The following is a 22,882-nucleotide window of genomic DNA, read 5'->3' as shown; positions in this document are numbered from 1 at the left end:
GGTACTCGGAATGAGGAGATAAAGGCTAATTTAGGAATGAACTCTATGGATGAAGCTGTACGCTTAAACCGGCTTCGGTGGTGGGGTCATGTGAGGCGAATGGAGGAGGATAGGTTACCTAGGAGAATAATGGACTCTGCTATGGAGGGTAAGAGAAGTAGAGTGAGACCAAGACGACGATGGTTAGACTCGGTTTCTAACTATTTAAAGATAAGATGTATAGAACTAAATGAGGCCACAACACTAGTTGCAAATCGAGGATTGTGGCGACGTTTAGTAAATTCTCAGAGGCTTGCAGACTGAACGCTGAAAGGCATAACAGTCTATAATGATAATGTATGTATGTCTTTTTACAATTTGTTTTATGTCGCACCCCCACAGAGAGGTCTTATTGTGACAAAGAGATAGGAAAAGACTAGGAGTGGGAAGGAAATGGCCATGGCTTTAATTAAGGTACAGCCCCAGCATTTGCCTGATGTGAAAATGGGAAACCACGGAAAACCATCTTCAGGGCTGCCGACAGTGGGGTTCAAACCCACTATCTCCCGAATACTGGATACTGGCTGCAATTAAGCGACTGCAGCTATCGAGCTCGGTCATTGCCAAATGAACAGCACAGAGTCTGTTTTGCACATCCTCTTCTGAAGTGCCTCGTTTAGACAAGATGCTTCCAAGGTATAAGAAGTGTTCTACCTCTTCCAGAATGACGTCTGAGAGAGAGACATTGAACTCTGCAAGGCTAGCCCACATCCAAACTTGCAGGTCGCCCATGGACGTCAAACAGAACAAGTCCTCTGACACTCCTGCTACTAAAATCATGCAATAGACAGATAGATAAATAAATAAATAAATAACAGGATGAAACTAAACTAAGACAAAGTGACATCAACTTGACTGTTTATATCAGCAATGGATATCAGAGGGGCAGCGTAAGGAGGAACAAGAATGAAAGGCATTGTGAGTGATTTAAAAAGTGAGAGTAAAGGACGAACAGCGGGATGCAATATATACGACGACTAAGGAAAAGGGAATAAGAATGAGGAGAAAAGCAAGTCAATGGCAATATCAAAAGCAGAGAGAAGGAAGGAGGGGAGCAACAGAAATCATTTCGTGGGTTTGGATCTCACTGTTGTCCGATTGGCCACTTTTGTTCTGTACTTAACATCTCTTTGATATGTACTGAACACGGCCCACTGTAATAATTTGAAAGTTTATTTCTAATACTACATCACAAAGAAGAAAAGAAACTCCAGAGGAGGTTACCCAGATAAAAGGGATCAAAAATTGAGAAGATGAGCAAGGCTGGCTCAATTTTGAAAACTGACATTTGAAGGGGAGAAGAAACAGTTTTATGCTGCTTGTTGTGGTTAGCAGTGTATGTACACGTTGCTGAACTGCACAACATAAGAGTGTTTCTCTAATGATGATGATGATGATGATAGTAAGTGGCTGCACGGTTTGGGTCGCGTAACTGTCAGTTTGCACTCCCAGCAATTGACAATTTAAAAAACAACCAGAAAAGAGCAAAACCTCAGGCAGCAACAAATAGAACCCAAAGCTCAGAAAATTTAAAAATACTGAGAATCTTAAACTACTAATTTGAGTTCATCGGCTCATTAACAAGGTGAGCCTTTAACTCAAATGGAAATGCAACCCTCTGCCGTTTAAGAGGGTAAAGAACTCCAAAAATCTTTTTACGCATTTCTTTCGTGTGATCAGACCAATCAACTGTTTCATTCGTCATTATGCCGAGATTTGTAACCATTTTACTGTAGGGAATAATGTTACCATTCAGTAGGATAGTAGTGATTAACAAGGTCTAGGATTAGGAAGGTAGCAGCCATGGCCTTAATTAAGGTACAGTCTCAGCATTTCCTGGTGTGAAAATGGGTAAACTACGGAAAACCATCTTAATGGCTGCCGACGGTGGGATTCGAACCCATCATCCCCCGAATGCAAGCGCACAGCTACGCGATACTAACCGCACGTCCAACTTGCTCAGTCATTTTTGAAAATATGTATTTTTCTATCAGGTGAGGATTTTTTTAAATCGTCATATTTTGTATAGGCTACCCGAGATGTACAGTAGCCCGCTGGTTTTCTGATTCAACATACTGTTGGTTAAGTTATTGCATCAGTCGGCTCACTTACTGTCCACATATGATTGAAGTCTTGTGCAACGATGTGACATATGAACTGAGAGAATACCGAGCCGTTCTTCCCAATATAAAACAGGTACTTTTGAGTGGTCATGAGCATGACTCATAGACATAGGGCAGGCTAGAGTCGACACTGGCGTAGCCAAGGGGGGGGGGGGGGGGGCAGGGGGGCCGGCCCCCCCCCAAAAATGTTTCCTGAAACTAGAGCGAGGATCAGCCGTTGTTTTACGTACGGTACGAACAACTTAAAAATTTACACCGAAATGTTAAATTAACATAGCGACAAAGATCTACGATTTAAAGATAAAAATTTCATTGTTCCGTATTGAAATTATTGATGTTAAAAATTAAATAACTGGAAAGGAGGTTCAACCTATTCAATACTCAAAAGAAAGAAACGTAGCAATCACATTTCTATTTAAATGGGACCGGTTTCGACCTTAGTCTAGGTCATCATCAGCCATAAAAAACATGTAAAATGTTTATGAATGTTGGAGGTCAGTTTCACATTCTGTTAGGCACAAAGACACGACACCACATTCTGTCCTGCACAAAGTCACAACACTACCAATCAACATGCGAAGATCAAAAAGGCTTGAATTCGCAGACGAACAGATCTGTAGTAGAAAGCCGCCAGCTCCCGGTGACCAGCGCGGCACACTCAAGGTCACTTTGGTGTTTGGCCCCGGAGGCCCCGGGTTCAATTCCTGGCCAGGTCAGGGATTTTTACCTGGATCTGAGGGCTGGTTCGAGATACACTCAGCCCACGTGTTTATAATTGAGGAGCTATGTGACGGTGAGATGGCGGGTGCGGTCTAGAAAGCCAAGAATATTGGCGGGGAGGATTCGTCGTGCTGACCACACGACACTTTGTAATCTGCAGGCCTCCGGGCTGAACAGCGGTCGCTTGGTACGCATTAGCCCTTCGGGGCTGTTACGCCATGGAGTTTGGTTTGGAAAAGTGAACAGAGAAGGAAGCGACACACTTGCAAGGCTCTTTAGCTTCCAGCTAGTTCTTCCGTCCAGTCTCGTGCATTTAGGACAGTTGGAAAACGTACGCCTTAATAAATTCTCCTCATAAAACTTTTGTAGAAGTACTAACTGCATTTATTTATAACAATAATCACAAACGCCTCCTTTTCAAGTGGCTCAGTTGGTTTAGTCGCTATCCTTCTGAGTCTGAGTTCGCAGGTTCAAATCCCATCTTGGGTCGATGGCCCTTAAAACGGTGTTGAAATGGAAACAGCTCCGTGTCGTTGATTTCTGGCACGTTAATAAAAATTATACATACGAATATTAGCGCCACAAAACTGTAACTTTATACTGTGGTACCATATTCTGTATCCCAAGCTTGCGAGGGAAAGTAATTGACAATTTGCTTCACGTCACACCGACCCAGATAGGTCTTATGGTGACGGTGAAATAGGAAAGGGCTAGGAGTGGGAATGAAGCGGCCGTAGCCTTAATAATTAAGGTACAGCTTGGTGTGAAAATGGGTAAACACAGGAAACCATTTTCAGTGCTGCCGACAGTGAGGTTCGAATCCACTATCTTCCGGATGCAAGCTCACAGCTGCGTGGCCCTAACCGGGAGGAAAACTAATAGGACAAGGTAAACCCTACCTAGCTTATATTGTGACGTGTATTTTTCTTTACCATCTAACAAAATGTCCATACCCATACACTTTACATTCTATATTTGTGTTTATTTATTTGTTTATTTATTTATTAGTGCCTTCTGTACAGTGGCGAAGTTAGGGTTCCAGGCCCCCTCATACACTTAACCACATACTAATCAGAATCTTAAATAAAATACTGAGATACTTAAAATAGTTAAAATACATAAATTAATAGATTTGAAAATGAATTTAAATAAATTACTAACTAAATTAATATTAAAACTACTTAATTTTCTCTTAAAAACGACTAATCCTCAGACACGCACACATTCATACTTCAACCATTCAGTCAGCTGTCCTCAGCAGGTAGTCTCGGCAGGTAACATTAAATCGTGATTTTAAAAAAGCTAGTTTCTCTGACCTGAGCTGGCAGGGTATTCCATAATCGGGTGACAGTCGCCACAAATGATCTATTAATTTTATTTGTGCGGTGCAGTTGAATGGAAAGAATGAATCTAGAACGTGTATTTAAGTTGTGGATTGATGATAAAAAGATTATTTTAGAAAGAAATCACCATCATTGAAGTGTGTAGCTGCCGACGTTTATCAGACATCAGCCATGAGATAGCCTGATAGTATGGGGTGATATGAACATCGTACCGATATTGTAAATAAATCGCAGGCAGGAATTCAGTGCTCGTTGAAGTTTAACCCTTTCCCGCCCGCATTTTCACTCCGCTTATCCCCAGGTTTCAACCTATTATTTAGCAAAAACTAAAACAGACCGTATTGTTTCAGAAAAGGTTAAATACAGTAAAAACTATTGATCACAATGAATTCAAATTTTCAATAACATTAGAAAATATACCATCACATCCATTTCTCTGTTTATTGAGTCATAATGTGTTTTTCACACACACACCCCCCTCCTCATGATACTCGACACAGAGACAGTCTGCATTTGTCACATTCCCATGTTGTCTGAATCCCTCAAAACCAATAATCACGTAATTTTGAAGTGGAATGATGCCCATGTATATAAGATTTTATTTCATCTGGGCAAGTGTTTTCCCATTCTGTTTTTATCTTATCGGAATGCGACTGTTTGAAGGCTGCATTGTTATATGCGCAATAGGCTATGTCACTGAATAATTTTTCTCCTCCTAACATACGTAAAAAGCAATCTCTTTCCCCTAATACTCTTTCCGAATTATGCGCAGGTTCAACATCATCCATTTAATCATTCGGAGTAACGAAACGTAATAAATATTTGTGTTACCTGAATCTGTATTTGCCTGAATTGAGTGGCATCGCCATCAGGTTCGATTTATCGATATTCGTTTTCATTCATATCACTGTTATCACTAAAATTATCTTCGTTGATATATTATTCACTCATTAAAAATTCACCTGCACCCCTACTCAAGGATTCTGTGTCACTTTTTTCGCCCATATTCAGCTCAGTTTCAATATACGTGATATTCAATCCCGCTATATTTACGAACGAAACAGCTGACCCGCGCTCGCGGAAGTTCAAGACCGTTGCCTAGGCAACGTCAAGACAGATTATCTCTCTTCCTTTATTTCCTAAGACTTGTAGATTGCACTGCGTGTTCATAAATGCCTTATAAACACTTCACTGATGAGAAAAATAAAAAACTATCGCACAGATCGCAGACGAACGCAGATAATGCAGCCGGGCGCTTTCGGGCGCTAAGGACCAGAAGGCTAAATGAACACTTGGGCGCTTTCGGGCGCTAAGGGCCGGAAAGGGTTAAGTGTTTCTTCTCCCGCCATGTCAACTAAAACAACGTCACAATAATCAAGAATAGGGAGAATGAGTGTCTGTATTAGTTTGGCCTTTAGCTCAAATGGAAATGCATCCCTCTGCCGTTTAAGAGGGTGAAGAACTCCAAAAATCTTTTTACGCATTTCTTTCGTGTGATCAGACCAATCAACTGTTTCATTCGTCATTATGCTGAGATTTGTAACCGTTTTACTGTAGGGAATAATGTTACCATTCAGTAGGATAGTAGTGATTGGGACATTGTTTGAGCAGTTCAGTAATTTTCGTGATCCAATTATGATTGCCTGAGATTTTGTGCAGTTTAGTATAAGAGAGTTTCGTTGTGCATATACACTGAGTCGTTGGAGGTCTTTGTTAATATTTTGTCTTGCACTGTCGATATGTTTGAAGATCGTCAGCATAGAGGTGGTGTGTGTTATTTCCTGTCACAGATGGTATGTCATTGATATAAATACAGAAAATTAGGGGCCCTGGAATACTGCCCTGTGGGGCAACATTTTCATTTTCCATTTAGAGGCCTTGTCGTTTACTGTTACACGCTGTTGATGGTTACTCAAGTAAGAACTAAAAAACTTAAGAGCAGCCAGGTCGAAATTTAGCAGTTCCATTTTCTTTATCATAGTCGCAATTACTATAGTGTCAAAGGCGCTACTGAAGTCAAGAAGGATAAGTATAGTGAACAGTCGCTTGTCCATAGCGTTTCTATTGTCTTCAGTGCGGTCGTGCTGTCGCGGTACTGTGACCCTTCTCAAGTCCAGATTGCAAAGTGTCCAAAAGAGCATTTTTATTTAGGTATTCCAGAACTTGCTCGTATACTAAACGTTCAAAGGATTTAGAAAGCGCAGGGAGTATGGACCTAGGACGATAGAGGGTGATTGTGGGTCTAAACTCTTAGGTACCAGTACAATATTGGTTGTTTTCCAGACAGTAGGGGAGGTTCCTTTAGTAAACAGTAGTTCAGTATGTGCGTTAGTATAGGCAGGACAGCACCCATAGGCCCGGTTTCATCAACACATGTTAAATATATACTAACAAGTAGTTAGTTAATACGGAGTTAGAAATTTAACATCTTGTTAGGTTTCTTGCGTTTCATCAAACTTTTCGTGTGAAATGTTAACTAATCGACTGTTAACTCTCCCAATATTGCGAACTGGTGCGAATCAAGGAGGCAGTGGTACGAACATGCTGTTTTACAACACGCTCCGATTCGCTTTTGTTTGAGCACAGCTGTAAAGTATGGCGCGTAAAGTGAAACGGAATCGTAGTTCTAATTTTTCCTCCTTCGAAAAAGAGTTGTTAATTGAATTAGTAAATATATATAAGTTATTGAGTGCAAGCGCACAGATGGCTTGACGATAAAAGAAAAGGACGAGGCGTGGGAAAAGTCCGCGAGGGTTTCAATGGGGTAAACAGATACTTTTTTTAGCGGGTATCCGCTGTCACCTAACAAAATCACTTCGTCAATTGGCCCACTTCAAACTGTGCTCCGATATGGGAGTTATTAAATATTGTATTGTCGTGTGCAGAACCAGACCACCTAGCAAGTATATCCCTGATTTGGAGGTTAGGCTCGCTAATCACCTGAACATTAACAGAGAAATATCCCTTTTGATTACGATATATTTCGGCCCAATTGCCTCCAGGTGATTGGATTCTTACATGTGTGCAATCTATTGCACGTAGAACAAACACCAAGAAAACGACATTTCATAGAAGTCGCGGATAATTTGCTGACGCTCTTCTACTGAAGGGAATGTTATATACCTCCTTCTCATGGATGCTATTGCTGCAGACACTCGACAAACAACTCTATTAACAGTGGCTTTAGAAACTCCAGCATTGTCTCCGGCCATTATGTGAAAATAACCAGTAGCAAAAACTCGTAATATTATCAGTACCTGCAACATTGGAGAAAGAGGTTTCTCTTCGTACGATATTCTAACCTCACTTGAATTTCGTCAACAACCTTAGCAACGACTGTTTTCGATAACCTGTATCTATGAAGAAATTTCGGATCCGTCAAATTTTCAAAGTCATTACGTTGCTGAACTCTCCTTCGATCAGGATTGTTTTGTAAAAGATCTAAATAGAGCAATTCCGCCTCGAAAGCGAGATTCACAGCAGCCATTTTGGAACAGGTTGCTAAATGCTAATGTTAGCCATTTAACATTGGAAATAGCTGTGGTTAACTTTAATACGCAGTTTAACATTTGTTAATGTTAACATTTGTTGATGAAACACAAATTTTCTTAAATCGTATGTTAAAATGATTTAACACCTTGTTAAGCACTAACATGTGTTGATGAAACCGGGCCTTAATGTTGTGTATAAAAGTACCTAATAGGAATATGATCTACACCTGTAGCCTTTGATTTAATTGAGTACAAAGCCTTTTTAACCTGATTTTCTGTGTCACTGTGAAATGTGAATGGTGGATTGGCTGGAGGGGAGGACGGTGAGTCGGTGAAGTTAATTGGGGTTAGTTGTTGGCTAAATTCCGGAAATATATACACTTTTTATTTCTGATTAACTGCTTTGTGCGATTTCTTAAGATGCGGTAAGATTAAAAGTCTGTGTCATCTAGGGTTTGTTTATAATGTTGAAATAACGAGTCACGGTGGGCGGTCATTCCCTTGGCTTCATCATCTAGCCATGGACAAGAAGGGCGAGAAACTTGTATTCGACATGCGCGTCGCATGCGCGCGTGTGTTTCTTTGCCGCATTATTTGTATAAAATGTCACTTCTTTATTGCTTATCACATGACCATTATTATATTAACATTACCGTATTTATTCTAAACCAGAATATTGCATCTTTACTCAAACTGTTTATTCTTGCATTCATTTCACTTGTGCTCAGAATATATGAAATGCTGCAGTTATGTTGGGATGGGAGTAACAGAGTAACAGAGGTAGCCGGGGGGGAGGGGGCGCGGAATTCGTCCAAGGAGTCCAGACACCCCAGGAGTTTTAACGAATGTACTTTTGTTAAGCATTTTATGTATAATGCATATTAATATTAGCTTCCGGAGTCCGACTCATTGGCTGAATGATCAGTGTCGAGGCCTTCGGTTCAGAGGGTCCCGGGTTCGATTCCCGGCCAGGTCCGCGATTTTAATCGCGTCTGATTAATTCTTCCGGCTCTGGGACTGGGTGTTTGTCCCAACACTTTCCTCTTCATATTCAGACAACATACTACACTACCAACCACAAAAGAAAGGCACAACAGTGATTACATCCCTCCATATAGGGTTGGTGTCGGGAAGGACATCCGGCCGTAAAACAGGGTCAAATCCACGTGTGCGACACAGTTCGCACCCGCGACCCCACAGATGTGGGAAAAGCGGAGGAGGGGGAGGAGGAAGAAGAAGAAGATTACTATTAGCTTCCGGAATCCGCACAAATCCACCAATCTTACTTGGATCCAAGGACACTCATTTCCTTTTTTTTTTAGGTATTCTGCACCACTTAAATTCTGGAAGTTTGGACACCTATCAAAATAAAATTCTGGATGAATGGCCCCCCCCAAACTGAAATCCTGGCTACGCTACTGAGAGTTGAGTACAATTAACTGTCAAATGTCAACTAAGTTATAATACTATTAAATAGTATAACTGAATAGTCTACCTACTTACTAGCCACTTCAGAATTATGTTTTGACTACCTTTTTAACCCCTCAGCGTCGCAGCCATTTAAATAGCTTCCTACCCCGCGGCCGGATGAGATTTCAACTACGCGCGACTGAAATACATCGATTCACTTAAAGCGTTACTACAAGTATAAGAGTAGCCCGATTTTCACGAAATTTGGAATTCCTTATGACAGAACTATGTACATGCAGATAATTACATAATTCTTTCACATTTCCTTAGTAATTTAGTTCCGTGTGATAGAGTTCGAAGCACTCTTTGAGACAGGGACTCAAGTCACACTCCTGGCAGCAGTACACTGACGTCTTCTTTCCGCCGTGTTTTGAACACAGGATACAATGTCTCTGAGGTTTGGATTTCCAACTCTTGGGTGCTAATTTCCTGATAAAATGTCTTTCCTGCAACCTTGGAACTGTATTATCTGATGCGCGCCGGCCTTGAATATTTCGTTCCCCTCCCTCCGGAGCGTATTTTGTAAACAAACCTTTCACCAGCTGAACCCGATAAGGTAATTGCTCAATATTTGTCTCTGTGGCCTGTGTGAGTATTATTAGAGAATTTAGCAATCAGAATTCACAGTTGAAAACTTCTCTTTGACCTGTATAATTATCTATAATCTCTTACACGAAATTTTCAAGTACTGTTTCCTCCTCATCGTCACTCTCATCATTTACCACTGCTACATCATCTATTTCATTATCACTGCTGCTTATACTGTCACTACTAATTCCGATTAAACTTTCATCTGAATTATACAATATTTCAAGCACGTTACTGTCAGTCATACCACGGCTGAGCGCGGCGCGTCACACGGACTGGTGAAGCTGCAGCAAGACCGAAAGCAACAGGACGAAACTGAATGAGGGGAATAACATTTATGACGAAACAAACCAACTCGATACATATTTCAGATAAAAGTTCGAGACAACGTCTTTCAAACGAGATATATACCATGAACAACTGGTTCTCGTATCGTATGACAGAAAGCAGCACTAACTGATGCCTACACAGAGCGCTCGTGGAGAGTTACGAAAATATTACAAGCTGAGAAATAAAGACAAATATAATAAATAAATCGCACTCCCAATGTACAAATAGAGCAAAGAACATCACACGAAAAGACAAACTTCTCAGATCATCATTTCTTTATTTTATTCTGTGGGAAGAATGAAGCAAACAGACTTTTAAAAAAGCAAGAGATTAGTGCTCAGACTTATTTGACAAATAATTATCCTTGCAAAAACAACTACATTATAACGATTTTTCAATTCTTATTTACAACACTGATAAACCCGAAACTGTCTTCTTGGAAACAAAACAATTTGCATATCAGTAACTCCAAAACTCTTCGCGCTATAGCCGTAAATGTGAAACCATGTATGGGTCTATACCACGTATAGAGGTCGGCAGCTACGGAAGAAAAGAGGGTCTATACCACGTATAGAGGTCGGCGCTGAGGGGTTAACACTGCAAATAAATCCATCTATTATTTAAACCTCCCTGTACGAAGAGGACAGTGAATGCAAGTGGGTATTATTTTCAAATGAGCTGAGCTCGAGAGTCCATTATAGCATATGATTCTTTCAGTGTACAATGTGTCTGTGTGTATTGCTTCAGAGGAAGTTCGGCTCCCCGCCAATGTCCAGTTTATGAACATTAAAACTAGAATAATAGTTAACACCACCTTTCCAATACTTATCTTTCCTTACATAAGGTACAACACAGAGCTGGCAGTGTAATAATCAAACTCATAATTATGTTTTTAACCTCTGGCAACACGATTACGTGTTTTTTCTAACTCAGCCATGATGAACACTCTCATATATTTTCACTCTTGTTTTTATGTTTGAACATTCTGATTGACTGACTGGTAACAATGATATCCTAATGATTTTAATTATTTCACTACCAGCTCTGTATTGTACTTTCTGTTCTTATCCTCTGTCTCAACTCGATTGTGTTTTTCTCTTAGCCATGTTGTAACATTCTATGTTTTTTCACACTAGTTTTAAGCCTATTTTCATTTTCTAAATATAAATGTTGATTCTTAGGCTGCCATATATGTTAAGGACACTAGGTTCAGGGCCCTGACCTAACTTTAGGCTAAGATTTATTTTCGGCTGATGATGCTTACGACTGTTAAGCGAAGCATGTCCCATCTTACAACGCCTGTTGTAATGTTTATTTCCTAAATTAAAGGAAAGATAAGTATTGGAAAGGTGGTGTTAACTATTATTCTTGTTTTAATGTTCATATCTGATGTCCAATACGGTCTACAATGAGATTTATTACTTCTAATGCCCAGTGTACCGATAATGAACCGTGTGTGTGTCTCACTGATCCGCGACTGCATACGATTCTTTCGGTGTGCCATGGCTTACTGTATGTCTCGCTGCAGCGGAAGCTCGGCTCTCCGCCAGTGTCCAGTATAATACCAATGTAATGGTCCGTTATTGGACATTATAAATTTTCCAGCTAACTCATTCTTGGTTGCCTGCGTTTCGCCCTCGTGTGCTAAGTTAGGCTCGTCAGTTGGGACTTAGCACACCATCCAAGACGCAAGGCTAGTGCATACCATGGAGGCCACTGCATAGGCTATTTGAAGCCACCAGCAGTGCCAATGCACTGAGAGAGCCATGTCTCACTTCCAAAAATAGATGCCTGCCTGGCCATCAAATGATGTAGATGTTGATTCCCATAGGGAACCTAAAATATTTGTCCTGAATGAGTAAATTTATAATACCAATGTAATGGTCCGTTATTGGACATTATAAATTTTCGAGCTAACTCATTCTTGGTTGCCTGCGTTTCGCCCTCGTGTGCTAAGTTAGGCTAAGTTAGCTAAGTCCAGTATGCCGATAAAGAGCCGTGTGTATCTTGTGTCTCACTAAGCCATGCTCATTCACGATTCTTTTGATGTGCTATGATTCACTGTCTCGCTGCAGCGGAAGCTCGGCTCCCCGTCAACGTCCAGTGAGTGCGCCACTCAGCACTGTCCGCTGGGAGTAAGCTGAATCGTGTGCCGTGAGCTCGCCGTTCCTATGAATCAATTCACTCGGATACTTGAATGAATCAATACATTGCTTCAAATCATGCATTCAGTAGCCAACATTACAGCAGATTACATTTGAAAGAGCAATTATCAGTTGCTAGAAAAATAGTAGTACACTTGCTACTTACCGGCAGAGGAATACACCACAAAAATAGGATCTACTGATCCATGAATAACAGGAGCAGAAGGCACAAGCTACATGGCCACAAAAGTGGAGAAGAAAAGAACAAGAAAGGTACATTTATAAAAGGGGCCAAAAACCGAAATGAACGGAGGCAAAAACAACACTCCTGAGATAATTATTTTACCTATTTGGGCATAAGGCCCAACAAAGCAGAGGCTAATCCATCCTAGACAGTGACTAAGTTATGGGAAAAAGTTAAAAGCCAAAAAGAATACAATACAATACAATACAATCAATAATCTGCATTTAGGGCAGTTGCCCAGGTGGCAGATTCCCTATCTGTTGTTTTCCTTAACCTTTTCTTAAATGATTTCAAAGAAATTGGAAATTTATTGAACATCTCCCTTGGTAAGTTATTCCAATCCCTAACACCCCTTCCTATAAATGAATATTTGCCCCAATTTGTCCTCTTGAATTCCAATTTTACCTTCATATTGTGATCTTTCCTACTTTTAAAGACGCCACTCAAACTGATTCGACTACTAATGTCATTCCACGCCATCTCTCCGCTGACAGCTCGGAACATATCACTTAGTCGAGCAGCTCGTCTTCTTTCTCCCACTTCTTCCCAGCCCAAACATTGCAACATTTTTGTAACACTACTCTTTTGTCAGAAATCACCCAGAACAAATCGAGCTGCTTTTCTTTGGATTTTTTCCAGTTCTTGAATCAGGTAATCCTGGTGAGAGTCCCATACAATGGAACCATACTGTTGATAAATCTTCATTTCTGCTCGTTACACCGGTTTAGGTAATCGAATTATACCATCGAAACACCAGCTTCATGACACACATCCATTTATTACGAGATGTTGACTACAACTAAGCATCACACACACCAAGCAAGAACAAAAGCAAACAAAGATAAACCACTCGACTAAAGTCATATGAGTTACCAACACATAACCTCAATGTTGTTTTCCTTAAAACTAGATACACGACATTTTATGAGAAAACCACAACATTCCAAAACTTTCCCCTTTTGTCAAAAAATAAAATACTACACTTCAATCAATTATCCTCTCATTGCAAACCTATAAGTTTATACAAACTCTTAAGCTTGTTGCCAGATAAATTCTTTGTGAACAAGTCTGCAGCATTTCTCTCTGATGCTACATATACAAACTCAATGAACCCCTTTTCTACTAGCTCTCTACATACATGGTACATGATGTTAATATGTTTTGACCTTTCACTCACATTATAGTTTTTACTCAATTTAATTGCTGCTGCATTTTGTCAGCAAAAACTTTACAAGGTATATCCATAAACCTTTCCAGCCCTAGCTCTGCCATTGCCATGTATTCAGCATCCATGGTAGATCTAGCAATACAACTCTGTTTCTTACTATACCATGATACTGCTCCCCCTGCCACTGTGGTTACATACCCACTCACTGATCTTCTAGATTCAGTATCTCCTCCCCAATCTGCATCACAGAACACTTGTACTGACTCCTCACAATTTTTGAAACACAACTTTAAATTTCTTAGTACCACACAGATCTCTCATGATATGCTTCACTTCTTTCCAATGTTTAATCTTAGGTTTTTGACAATTTTGACTAACTTTACTTACCGCAAATGCAATGTCAGGTCTAGTATTATTTGACAAATATAGTAATCTTCCTACTGCACTGCGATAAATGGTACAATCAAATTCCTGCTCATGATTTTCAGCTGCTGAATACCCGCTGGTAAAATAGTCTTACTTGGTTTACAGTCACTCATGAAAAAATCAGCAAGTAACTTGTCAATGTATAAACTTTGACTCAACATAACCCCTTCTTTTGTCTGTACTATTTTTATTGACAGTAAGTTTGTTGCTTTCCCTAGATCTTTAATCTCTAACTCATCTGCCAACCTTATTTTAACCAACTTAACAACCTCTTTGTCACCTATTACAAGTATGTCGTTGACATACAAGCTAATAATACAACACTCCTTTACATACACACATGGTTCTTTGACACATTTCTTAAAATATAGTCTTCTAATTACAGCATCAACACAAGCATTCCAGTCTTTACTCAATTTAGGTAGTCCATAGATGCTTTTCTTCAATTTACATAATTTTTGACATCCTTTTCTACGAATAATTCTGGTTGTGCCATGTATACAGTACAAATGATTTCACTGTTTAAGTAAGCACTAGTTAAATCTAGAGTTTCTACAGTCCAACCTTTACGTACTGCAATACCTATTAACAGTCTCATTGTTTCCCTCTTTATAAAAGGACTAATTGTTTCATCAAAATGAAGGTTCATCTGTCTCTTAAAACCTTGAGCAACCAACCTGGCCTTATATTTCTGAATGTTACCCTCACTGTCATATTTCAATGAAAACACCCATTTAGTTCTAATTACCTTGATATTTTCTGGTCTTTTTACAATTACCCAAACATCCTTCTTTCTCATCTCATTGATCTCCACTTTCATGGCTTCCATCCAGTTATCAGAATCTTGGCTTGACATAGCCCCCTGAACTGTTCTAGGTTCCATTACACTCATATGTTTAACTTCCATCTCAGCCTTACATCCAAATACTTTCAATCTACCTATTTCTTCCTCAAATAACTTCTCTGCTTTTGCCTGATACCTGTTAAACACCTCCAACACTTCATCCTTATTTTTCACACATACAGCCATATTAAATCTGGAGTATTCATCAACCATTGTTACAACATAATGAGATTTCCCAAGTGAATTTTTCCAATTACATCCGTGTGCACAACATCAAGGGTTTTTTCTGCCTTATGCTCACAAGACTTAGGTATTCCCTTGTTACTTAGTTTCGCCAGAATGCATACAGAACAAGTATTAATATCATTACTCCTTTTCAATTCTAACATAGGCAATTTAAACAAAGTTTCAGAATGAACATGTCCATATCTCTCATGCCACAACCTAACCTGCCCAACACTTTTAAATGCTACATTCTTGATCTATTATTTGATCACAGTCACTCACAGCTACATCATTTCTCCCCTCTATTTGTACTACATACACATCATTCCTCCTGTTTGCAACAAACAATATTTCATCTCCATTTTTATCTACAACCACTGCTTTCTCACCTGCAAATCCTACTTTGAAACCTTTGCTGGTTAACTTACCAACTGATATTAAATTTTCACGTAAGTTTGGTACATACAACACATCCGTGAATGTAATTGTCCAGCCTGTTGACATTTTTACTTTGACCTTACCTATACCTCTATATCTCCTATTTCTACATTCCTGGTTACATTTGTTAACATGTCTATAGATATCTCCTTTGTTGGACACATATGATAGGACGCACCTGAATCGAGCAGCCAATCCTCAATTTTCTCAGTTGCTACAGAAACTACCATGCACATTGCTTTATCTACTACATGTATAATTTCTGAGCTTACCACTTTTCCACTCGCATTCACTGATCTACTCTCCTGCGATGATTTGCCACTCTTCATTGTTGGACATACTTTTGAATAATGTCCCGACTTATCACAATTGGAGCACTTTTGGGTACTGCGACAATATTTAGATACATGTCCCTGTTTACCGCGATTGTAGCAACTGTACTGTTTTCCTCGTCCCACGTCTTCTTTCTTGATATCTCGCTTCTGATGAACAACCATGGCTTGAGCTTCATCCTCCTCACGTTTTCCAGTGTCGTAAGCCTTTCCTCCATTTTGCTGAAGTTTCCTTTTCCTTTCCTCAGTGAGTAATCTCGTCTTCAATTTCAAGATGGTCAGTTTCGCCAAATCAGCTTCCAAGGAAAGGATACAAACTGCATATTCCTCTGTAAGGGATACAAACTGCATATTCCTCTGTAAGATTTCCGATGATGATCATTCCTGCAACTTGTTGGTCTGTGAACTCGTATCCAGCTTTGCTCGTTCTCCTCCACAGTTGATTTATTTCTGCGAAGTATTCTTGAACACTCATGTCCTTGGGCTTCATAAAATGAGTTAACTGTTTCAGGGTCATAGCACCGTTCACTAGCGCTCCGTCATTACATAACTCATCCAGTTTTTCCCATGCCTTTTTCGCTGATTTAATATCTGCAATGTCACTTTCAAAATCTTCTCCCACATATTTGAAAATAACCGCTAACCCGATCACATTGTTTCACGCTCGTCGTCTCGTTTCTGTCTGAGGCAGTTGACAATCTGGCGTATCCTCATACCCTATTACTGATTCCCATACATCTTTCAACAACAGCTCTTGCTTCACCTTTAATGCCCACGGAAAATAGTCCTCCACTGTAAGCTTGGCCACATTCCTATTCAGTGTTTCTTCACCGGTCCACGAGGTCGCCATTTTTCCCGTCAATAATGCCACAACTTGCTTCGTCTGTTAATTCTGGTTACTCCGTTTAAACTTATATTGTCTGAAATTTACTGCGGCGTTTTGGCGCTCTAGAGCTCTGGGCCCATAACCTGTTGATATATCTTCATTTCTGCTCGTTACACCGATTTAGGTAATCAAATTATACCATAGAAACACCAGCTTCATAACACACATCCATTTATTACGAGCTGTTGACTACAACTAAGCATCACACACACTAAGAAAAGAAAAAAAGCAAACGAAGATAAACCATTCGACTAAAATCATATGAGTTACCAACACATAACGTCAATATTGTTTTCCTTAAAACTATATACACATGACATTTTATTTTTATGAGAAAACCACAACATTCCAACACATACTCTAGTTGGGGTCTTAACAGAGACTTATATGCCCTCTCCTTTACATCCTTACTACAACCCCTAAACACCCTCATAACCATGTGCAGAGATCTGTACCCTTTATTTACAATCTCATTTATGTGATTACCCCAATGAAGATCTTTCCTTATATTAACACCTAGATACTTACAATGATCCCCAAAAGGAACTTTCACCCCATCAATGCAGTAATTAAAACTGAGGGGATTTTTCCTATTTCTGAAACTCACAACCTGACTTTTAACCCCGTTTATCAACATACCGTTGCCTGCCGTCCATCTCACAACATTATCGAGGTCACGTTGCAGTTGCTCACAATCTTGTAACTTATTTATTATACTCTATACAGAATAACATCATCTGCAAAAACGGTTAGAAAAACTTATTCATCAAATTTAAATTGAGAGGAAGTTTAACGAGGGTACATCACTCGTGCTTCTTATATTTTACAGCATCCCATCACGGCAAATTTCGAAGTCCGAAGATGAAGAATGGAAGACTAAATGAATTTAAAGTTTACCGGAGAAAACCCTACATTTAACATTTAAAAGTGAACAGTAACAGAAAATTACATTCTAAAAAGGATCATAGAAATCTTTCCGAAGTACACACGCAGGTCACATAGTTGGTATCCTACCTTATAATTTCATTTCTCATGCCAGCCAGACCCCCACCACCATCACTTCTCTTTCACAGGGACCCTTCTCTCAGTCGCAAAATACAAGCTTCACTGCCGTCAGACAAGACCAAGAATACAGCAAAAAAATCCATCCTTAAATAGTTAACGAGCTGAACTTACCAGAAGGAAGAGAAAGAGAAGACTTGATTTGATGAAAGGATTCAGGAGAGAAGCAATATGATTGGAGGACCACTTTACTCGCAGGGACGGCAACACACAAATGAAAGAATACCAATTACATGATCAAACATTACAATAAAGAGTTTCTTCATGATAGATGAAGTCTTTGAATACTAGGCTGCGCTCGTGAATCACCAGTACTGACATCTGTTTCTTAGAGTTTAAACTTCTTCCATCATAAAGTTCATGATATCTGAAGTAGGCTACACTACAGTAGAGCTGGGGGATGATTTAAATAGTTGGAAAGGCCTAACTCACGGTTCAACAACAACAACAACAACAACAATAATAATGTGGGCAACATTTATCACAAGTCAAGCCACGGTACTATGGTACTCAGCAGAAGCTATAAAGCAGTCATTCTTTATCTGCAGTGTCTCATGAGCTGCCAGTCACAAACAATATGTAACACCTTAATATTAAGTACAGTATACATGCCTTCAACACCTGGCAAAGATAGCTGAGGCACTTATCTGTCAAATAGCACAGCACTTTATTCTACTTTCAGACTGAACATGAACTGATATCCATTAGACTAAATTTCAGGAAGAATGAATGAATGAATCAATCAATCAATGGATAGATTGATCAATCATTCATTCAATCGACCAACCAACCAACCAATCAATCAATCAATCAATCAATCAATCAATCAATCAATCAATCAATCAATCAATCAATCAATCAATCAATCAATAACACCGTACCTGCAAACATCTAAGCGGACCATCTTCTTGTCCAGCATGTCCATCAGTCTTCCTGGCGTAGCAACCATAATATGCACACCTCTGAAATTAAATTACAATGTTACAGCTCTGTGCAGCAAAGATAGTGGCTACATATGAAGTACTGACCATTTCTGAATACTCATGATAGTCCTCAGAATAATATGCACTAAAAAGCACTTCAGATGTGCAAACAAATATGCTTGTTAAAAAAATGTGAATATGTATTTAAATTAGTACCAAAAAAAAAAAACTTCCCACTATAACACTGAATTGTTTGGTGCTATGTTTTACTAACCTAACATCACAGTGTTACTCATACTCCTAGAAGACTGAAACAGTAACGGTTCTAATAAGAAGTCTTTACAAAGCTGGTTTTAAAATGTGTAGACCAGGATGATACGTGGTTATGAAGGGTACAGGGTTAGGTTGCTTTGGGGGTCTGGGGTCTACCAATTGGGTGCAGTAACCCCTAGCAGTAAATGCCTTCCTCAGGTTGTTGTTGTAGGAGGCATGGGCTGTAGAGCTTAGAACAAATGTATTTGCCCTGGATGGCCAGGCTGAATGGTAGAGATAGTTTAGTGCGATATGGGTGAAAACTGCTATAATGGAGATACGCTGATGATTGGTGGGTTTGATGTGTATGGAGATGTTGATTCTGCCATCCTGCAGGTGGAAGTCAATGTCAAGGAAAATGACAGATGTGGGGGAGATCTGCCCAGTGTAATGGACAATGTAATTTGAGTTGAGGTGGTGCAGGAATAATCAAGTAGGCTCGCTTCCTGGTGCCACAGAGAAAGATATCATCAATTTACCTCCACCAGACTGGAGAGGTTGAGTTGCGAGGAAATTTCTCTTGAGCTTTCCCATGAAGAGGTTGGCATAAGATGGAACCATTCTGGTGCCCAGCGGTGCCACAAATCTGGTGGGATAATTGTCCTTTCAACATGGAAAAACTATGAATCAGAATGTATTGTGTGAGGTAGATGAAGGACGTGCGAGGCAGGGCACCGGGTTGCCATGTGTTGGAGCAGGACTCAACAGCCTTAAGTCTGTCTGTGTGAGGGATGTGTGTAAAGTGAAGTGACATCAATAGAAACCAGAAGGCAGTTTGCAGGGAGGAGTTTGGGAAGAGTGGTAAGATGTTCAAGAAAATGATCAGTGTCATGAATTTAAGAGTCAATAACAGTTGATATTTGGCACCATTTTACAACACTCATGAACAACTCTTGCACACACCTACAAGGTCAGACACAACACAACATAACACAACACAACACTGCTCAGACAGCGGACCCGTAGTTCCAAAAGGTTATTTACCAAGTGGCAGCAGTGTTATGCAATCAGTCGGATATTCTGTATTAGGTACGGTAGCATGACGTACTTTGCAACTTTCCACAAGTCAGTAAGGTTTTGTGGATTTGCCACAAGAGAACCTATCATAATGGTTCAAGTACCATAAAGATCCACCAATGGATAAAACAATACGAGGTACAGACTGACTGTGTGACACAAGAGGACCAGACAAGTTGTGAAATGTGTGTGACAATCGTTCACCATGAGCCCCCTGAAATAACACACTACCCAAGAACTGCAAATGTTTCAAATCGTTGTCTGATGTACACTATGCAAACAAATTATCTTAAAACCAAAGCACCTGGATTCATGCAGGACATAATTCCCAAGATAAAGATCTATGTTAAATTGCTAGTAAAAATGGAGGAAGATGGGTTTGCTGATGAACTTGTGTTCAGTAACAGACAACGTTCCATGTTTCCGGTGCGGTCAATAGTTGGGGAGAAAAAAAAAAAAGGAAAAAAAGGAAGTCGCATGGCGTTAGAGCACTGAAGGGCCTTGGCATATCAGGCAACTGATCCTCAGTTTAAAGGCCTGCAGATTATGAGGTGATGTATGGTCAGCGCAACAAATCCTGTCAGCTCTCTAGACCAGGGGTCAATAATCACAATGTCTGTGCTTGGGGCATGGAAATTCCACGCATAACAATGGAACACGTCCATGAAGGTCAGTGTGCTTTGTGCATTTTCATCTCACAAACTATACAGACTATTCTTTTATGTTATATTTATTTTTTAAATAAGCGAGGAAGTGGAAGAGCTTTCATCTTCTCCACAACTAATGAACGTGTATCTAATGAGGGAGGGAATTCCCTGGGAGTGTTGTCAGTGAAGTTACCTGTTTATGACCTCCACAGACTCGGACACTGGTATGCCACCAATAGCCAGACAGCACCGGATCTCGGGAGCACCTTGTTGTTGCAAACAGCCACAGTAATGCAAGATGATGTCGTGAGTCTGCTTGGCCAGCTCACGGGAAGGACATATGATCAGCCCTGGGAACAGTAAGAAACACAGCTGATGAAACTTCCTTCACATGCAATGAGTGATTGTTACTTCAAGGACGCAAGCCTACCAGAGAAGCAATCCCTGCCTCGCACATTGGTAGAAGGTAACAGAACTATGACAAAATCTCTTTCCTAGCAGTTTCAACAAGCTTCTCAAATGACAGAGGCACTCTCATACGTACGTGTAAGGGTACAATGTTGATGTTTCAAGAAAAGCAATAAAGCATAAATTTCTGTACGACTGTGTTGTATTACTGTGTTAAGCTGGTAGTAAGTAAAGCCATAAGTAGAAAGGCAGGAACACTGGAAGAAACACATAACAGGGCAAACACAATGATCGATAGATAGATAGGAGAAACAAGGAAAGGAACACAAAATAGAATGAACGTAAAGGCAGGTCAGTATGCAAAGGGGGAGCAACAGAGAGAGCAGACAGGGCAAATATGGATACACAAAAGTGGTGGAGGTGGTTTTAAGAGAATGTACAGCTGGGCAACCACCCTCTACTGAATACATAAAAGGACAATCTCCACATCTCAACAATGACAAGGAAGTCCTAGAAGAGGAAGAAATTGAAAAAGAAAAGGACAAAGACAATATTTTTGTATAAATAGCTTGATTTGCACTTGTTTGTTCCCTATATTAATCCGCTGCATTCCCATTCTCCTTACATATTTGTCCTGTGTTCCTAGTCTATCTCATTCACTTCTTTTGTCTTGACGCAGGGAGTGTAGGATAAGAAGAAATTCTGTGATATCTGAAGCCATCTCTTTTCAGATTCGACTCAGTTAATTTACAACTGTTAGGCTCTTCAGTCTGCTGAAACTAATTTTGAATACATTTATAAACTTATTTAATTAATGGTGTGTGGCCTCTGGAGAGGCCTGGTGCAGGTCTTTTGATTTGACCCCCGTACGTGAGCTGCACGTCGTGATGAGAATGTAATGATGATGAAGACGACTCATACACTCAGTCCCCGGGAATCGAAACCAGGACTCCTGTGACCAAAGGCCAGCATGCTAACCATTTAGCCATGGAGCAGGACAATTATAAACTACCTGAAATAGAAAACACAAGGTAACAGTATTATACGAAGGTCGATCAAATATAAATGGGATTTTTGTTCCTGAACATCAACAGTTGGTAGGACTGGCTCCGTGCTTCTGCTATGCTTAGGCGAAACCGTTAGGAGTGGAGTGAGCGTGCTGTTAGATATTTCCCGCCGTTTCGTCAGTAACGCTCACGATGTCAGAGGAACAGGTGCACCCCTCCACTGCGCAACGCATAATTATAAAATTTCTTGCTCGTAAAGGAGTTACAGCGGCGGAAATTTGCCAGAGATCGACTGCACAGTTTGGTGATCAAACATTTTCAAGGACATGTGTGTGTAAAGACTGACGGAAGAAAGGGGAGGCAGCACCAGTGAAAGGCAAGTCTCGACTGTCAGCTGGAAAGGTTCTTGCAACCATTTTTTTTTTTTTGATCGGCGGGGCATTTTGCTGACTGATTTTTTGGATGAGCGACGCACAATCAATGCCGCTTACTACTGCGAGCTGTTGAACAAGGCGAGGGTTGCATATCGCCGCAAAAGACGAGACCAACCGATTCGACAAAGCACGGCCCCATACTGCAGCTCTGTCTCCAAGTTACAGGAAATGCACTGGACTACACTTGACCATCCTCCTCACAGCCCGGACTTATCGCCCTGCAATTTCCATTTGTTCGGAGTGCTTAAAGAAGCTCTAGGA

At 40.2% G+C, this 22,882-nt stretch overlaps 1 protein-coding gene across 1 annotated transcript in view; it reads right to left on the bottom strand.

The window, feature by feature from the left end:
* abs (ATP-dependent RNA helicase abstrakt) overlaps positions 1 to 22,882 on the bottom strand; it is a 90,700-nt gene that overhangs the window by 30,591 nt on the left and 37,227 nt on the right. Inside the window, exons 7-8 of the mRNA XM_067138733.2 lie at positions 20,966 to 21,122; positions 18,755 to 18,835 (exon numbers count right to left, since the gene is read on the bottom strand). Of these exons, the coding sequence (XP_066994834.2) occupies positions 18,755 to 18,835; positions 20,966 to 21,122 (238 nt within the window). The remainder of the gene's footprint in view (positions 1 to 18,754; positions 18,836 to 20,965; positions 21,123 to 22,882) is intronic.

This window comes from Anabrus simplex, chromosome 1, assembly GCF_040414725.1.
Source record: "Anabrus simplex isolate iqAnaSimp1 chromosome 1, ASM4041472v1, whole genome shotgun sequence".
In the NCBI taxonomy this organism is placed as follows: Eukaryota; Metazoa; Arthropoda; class Insecta; order Orthoptera; family Tettigoniidae; genus Anabrus; species Anabrus simplex.
This window is presented reverse-complemented; position numbering and strand designations above follow the sequence as displayed.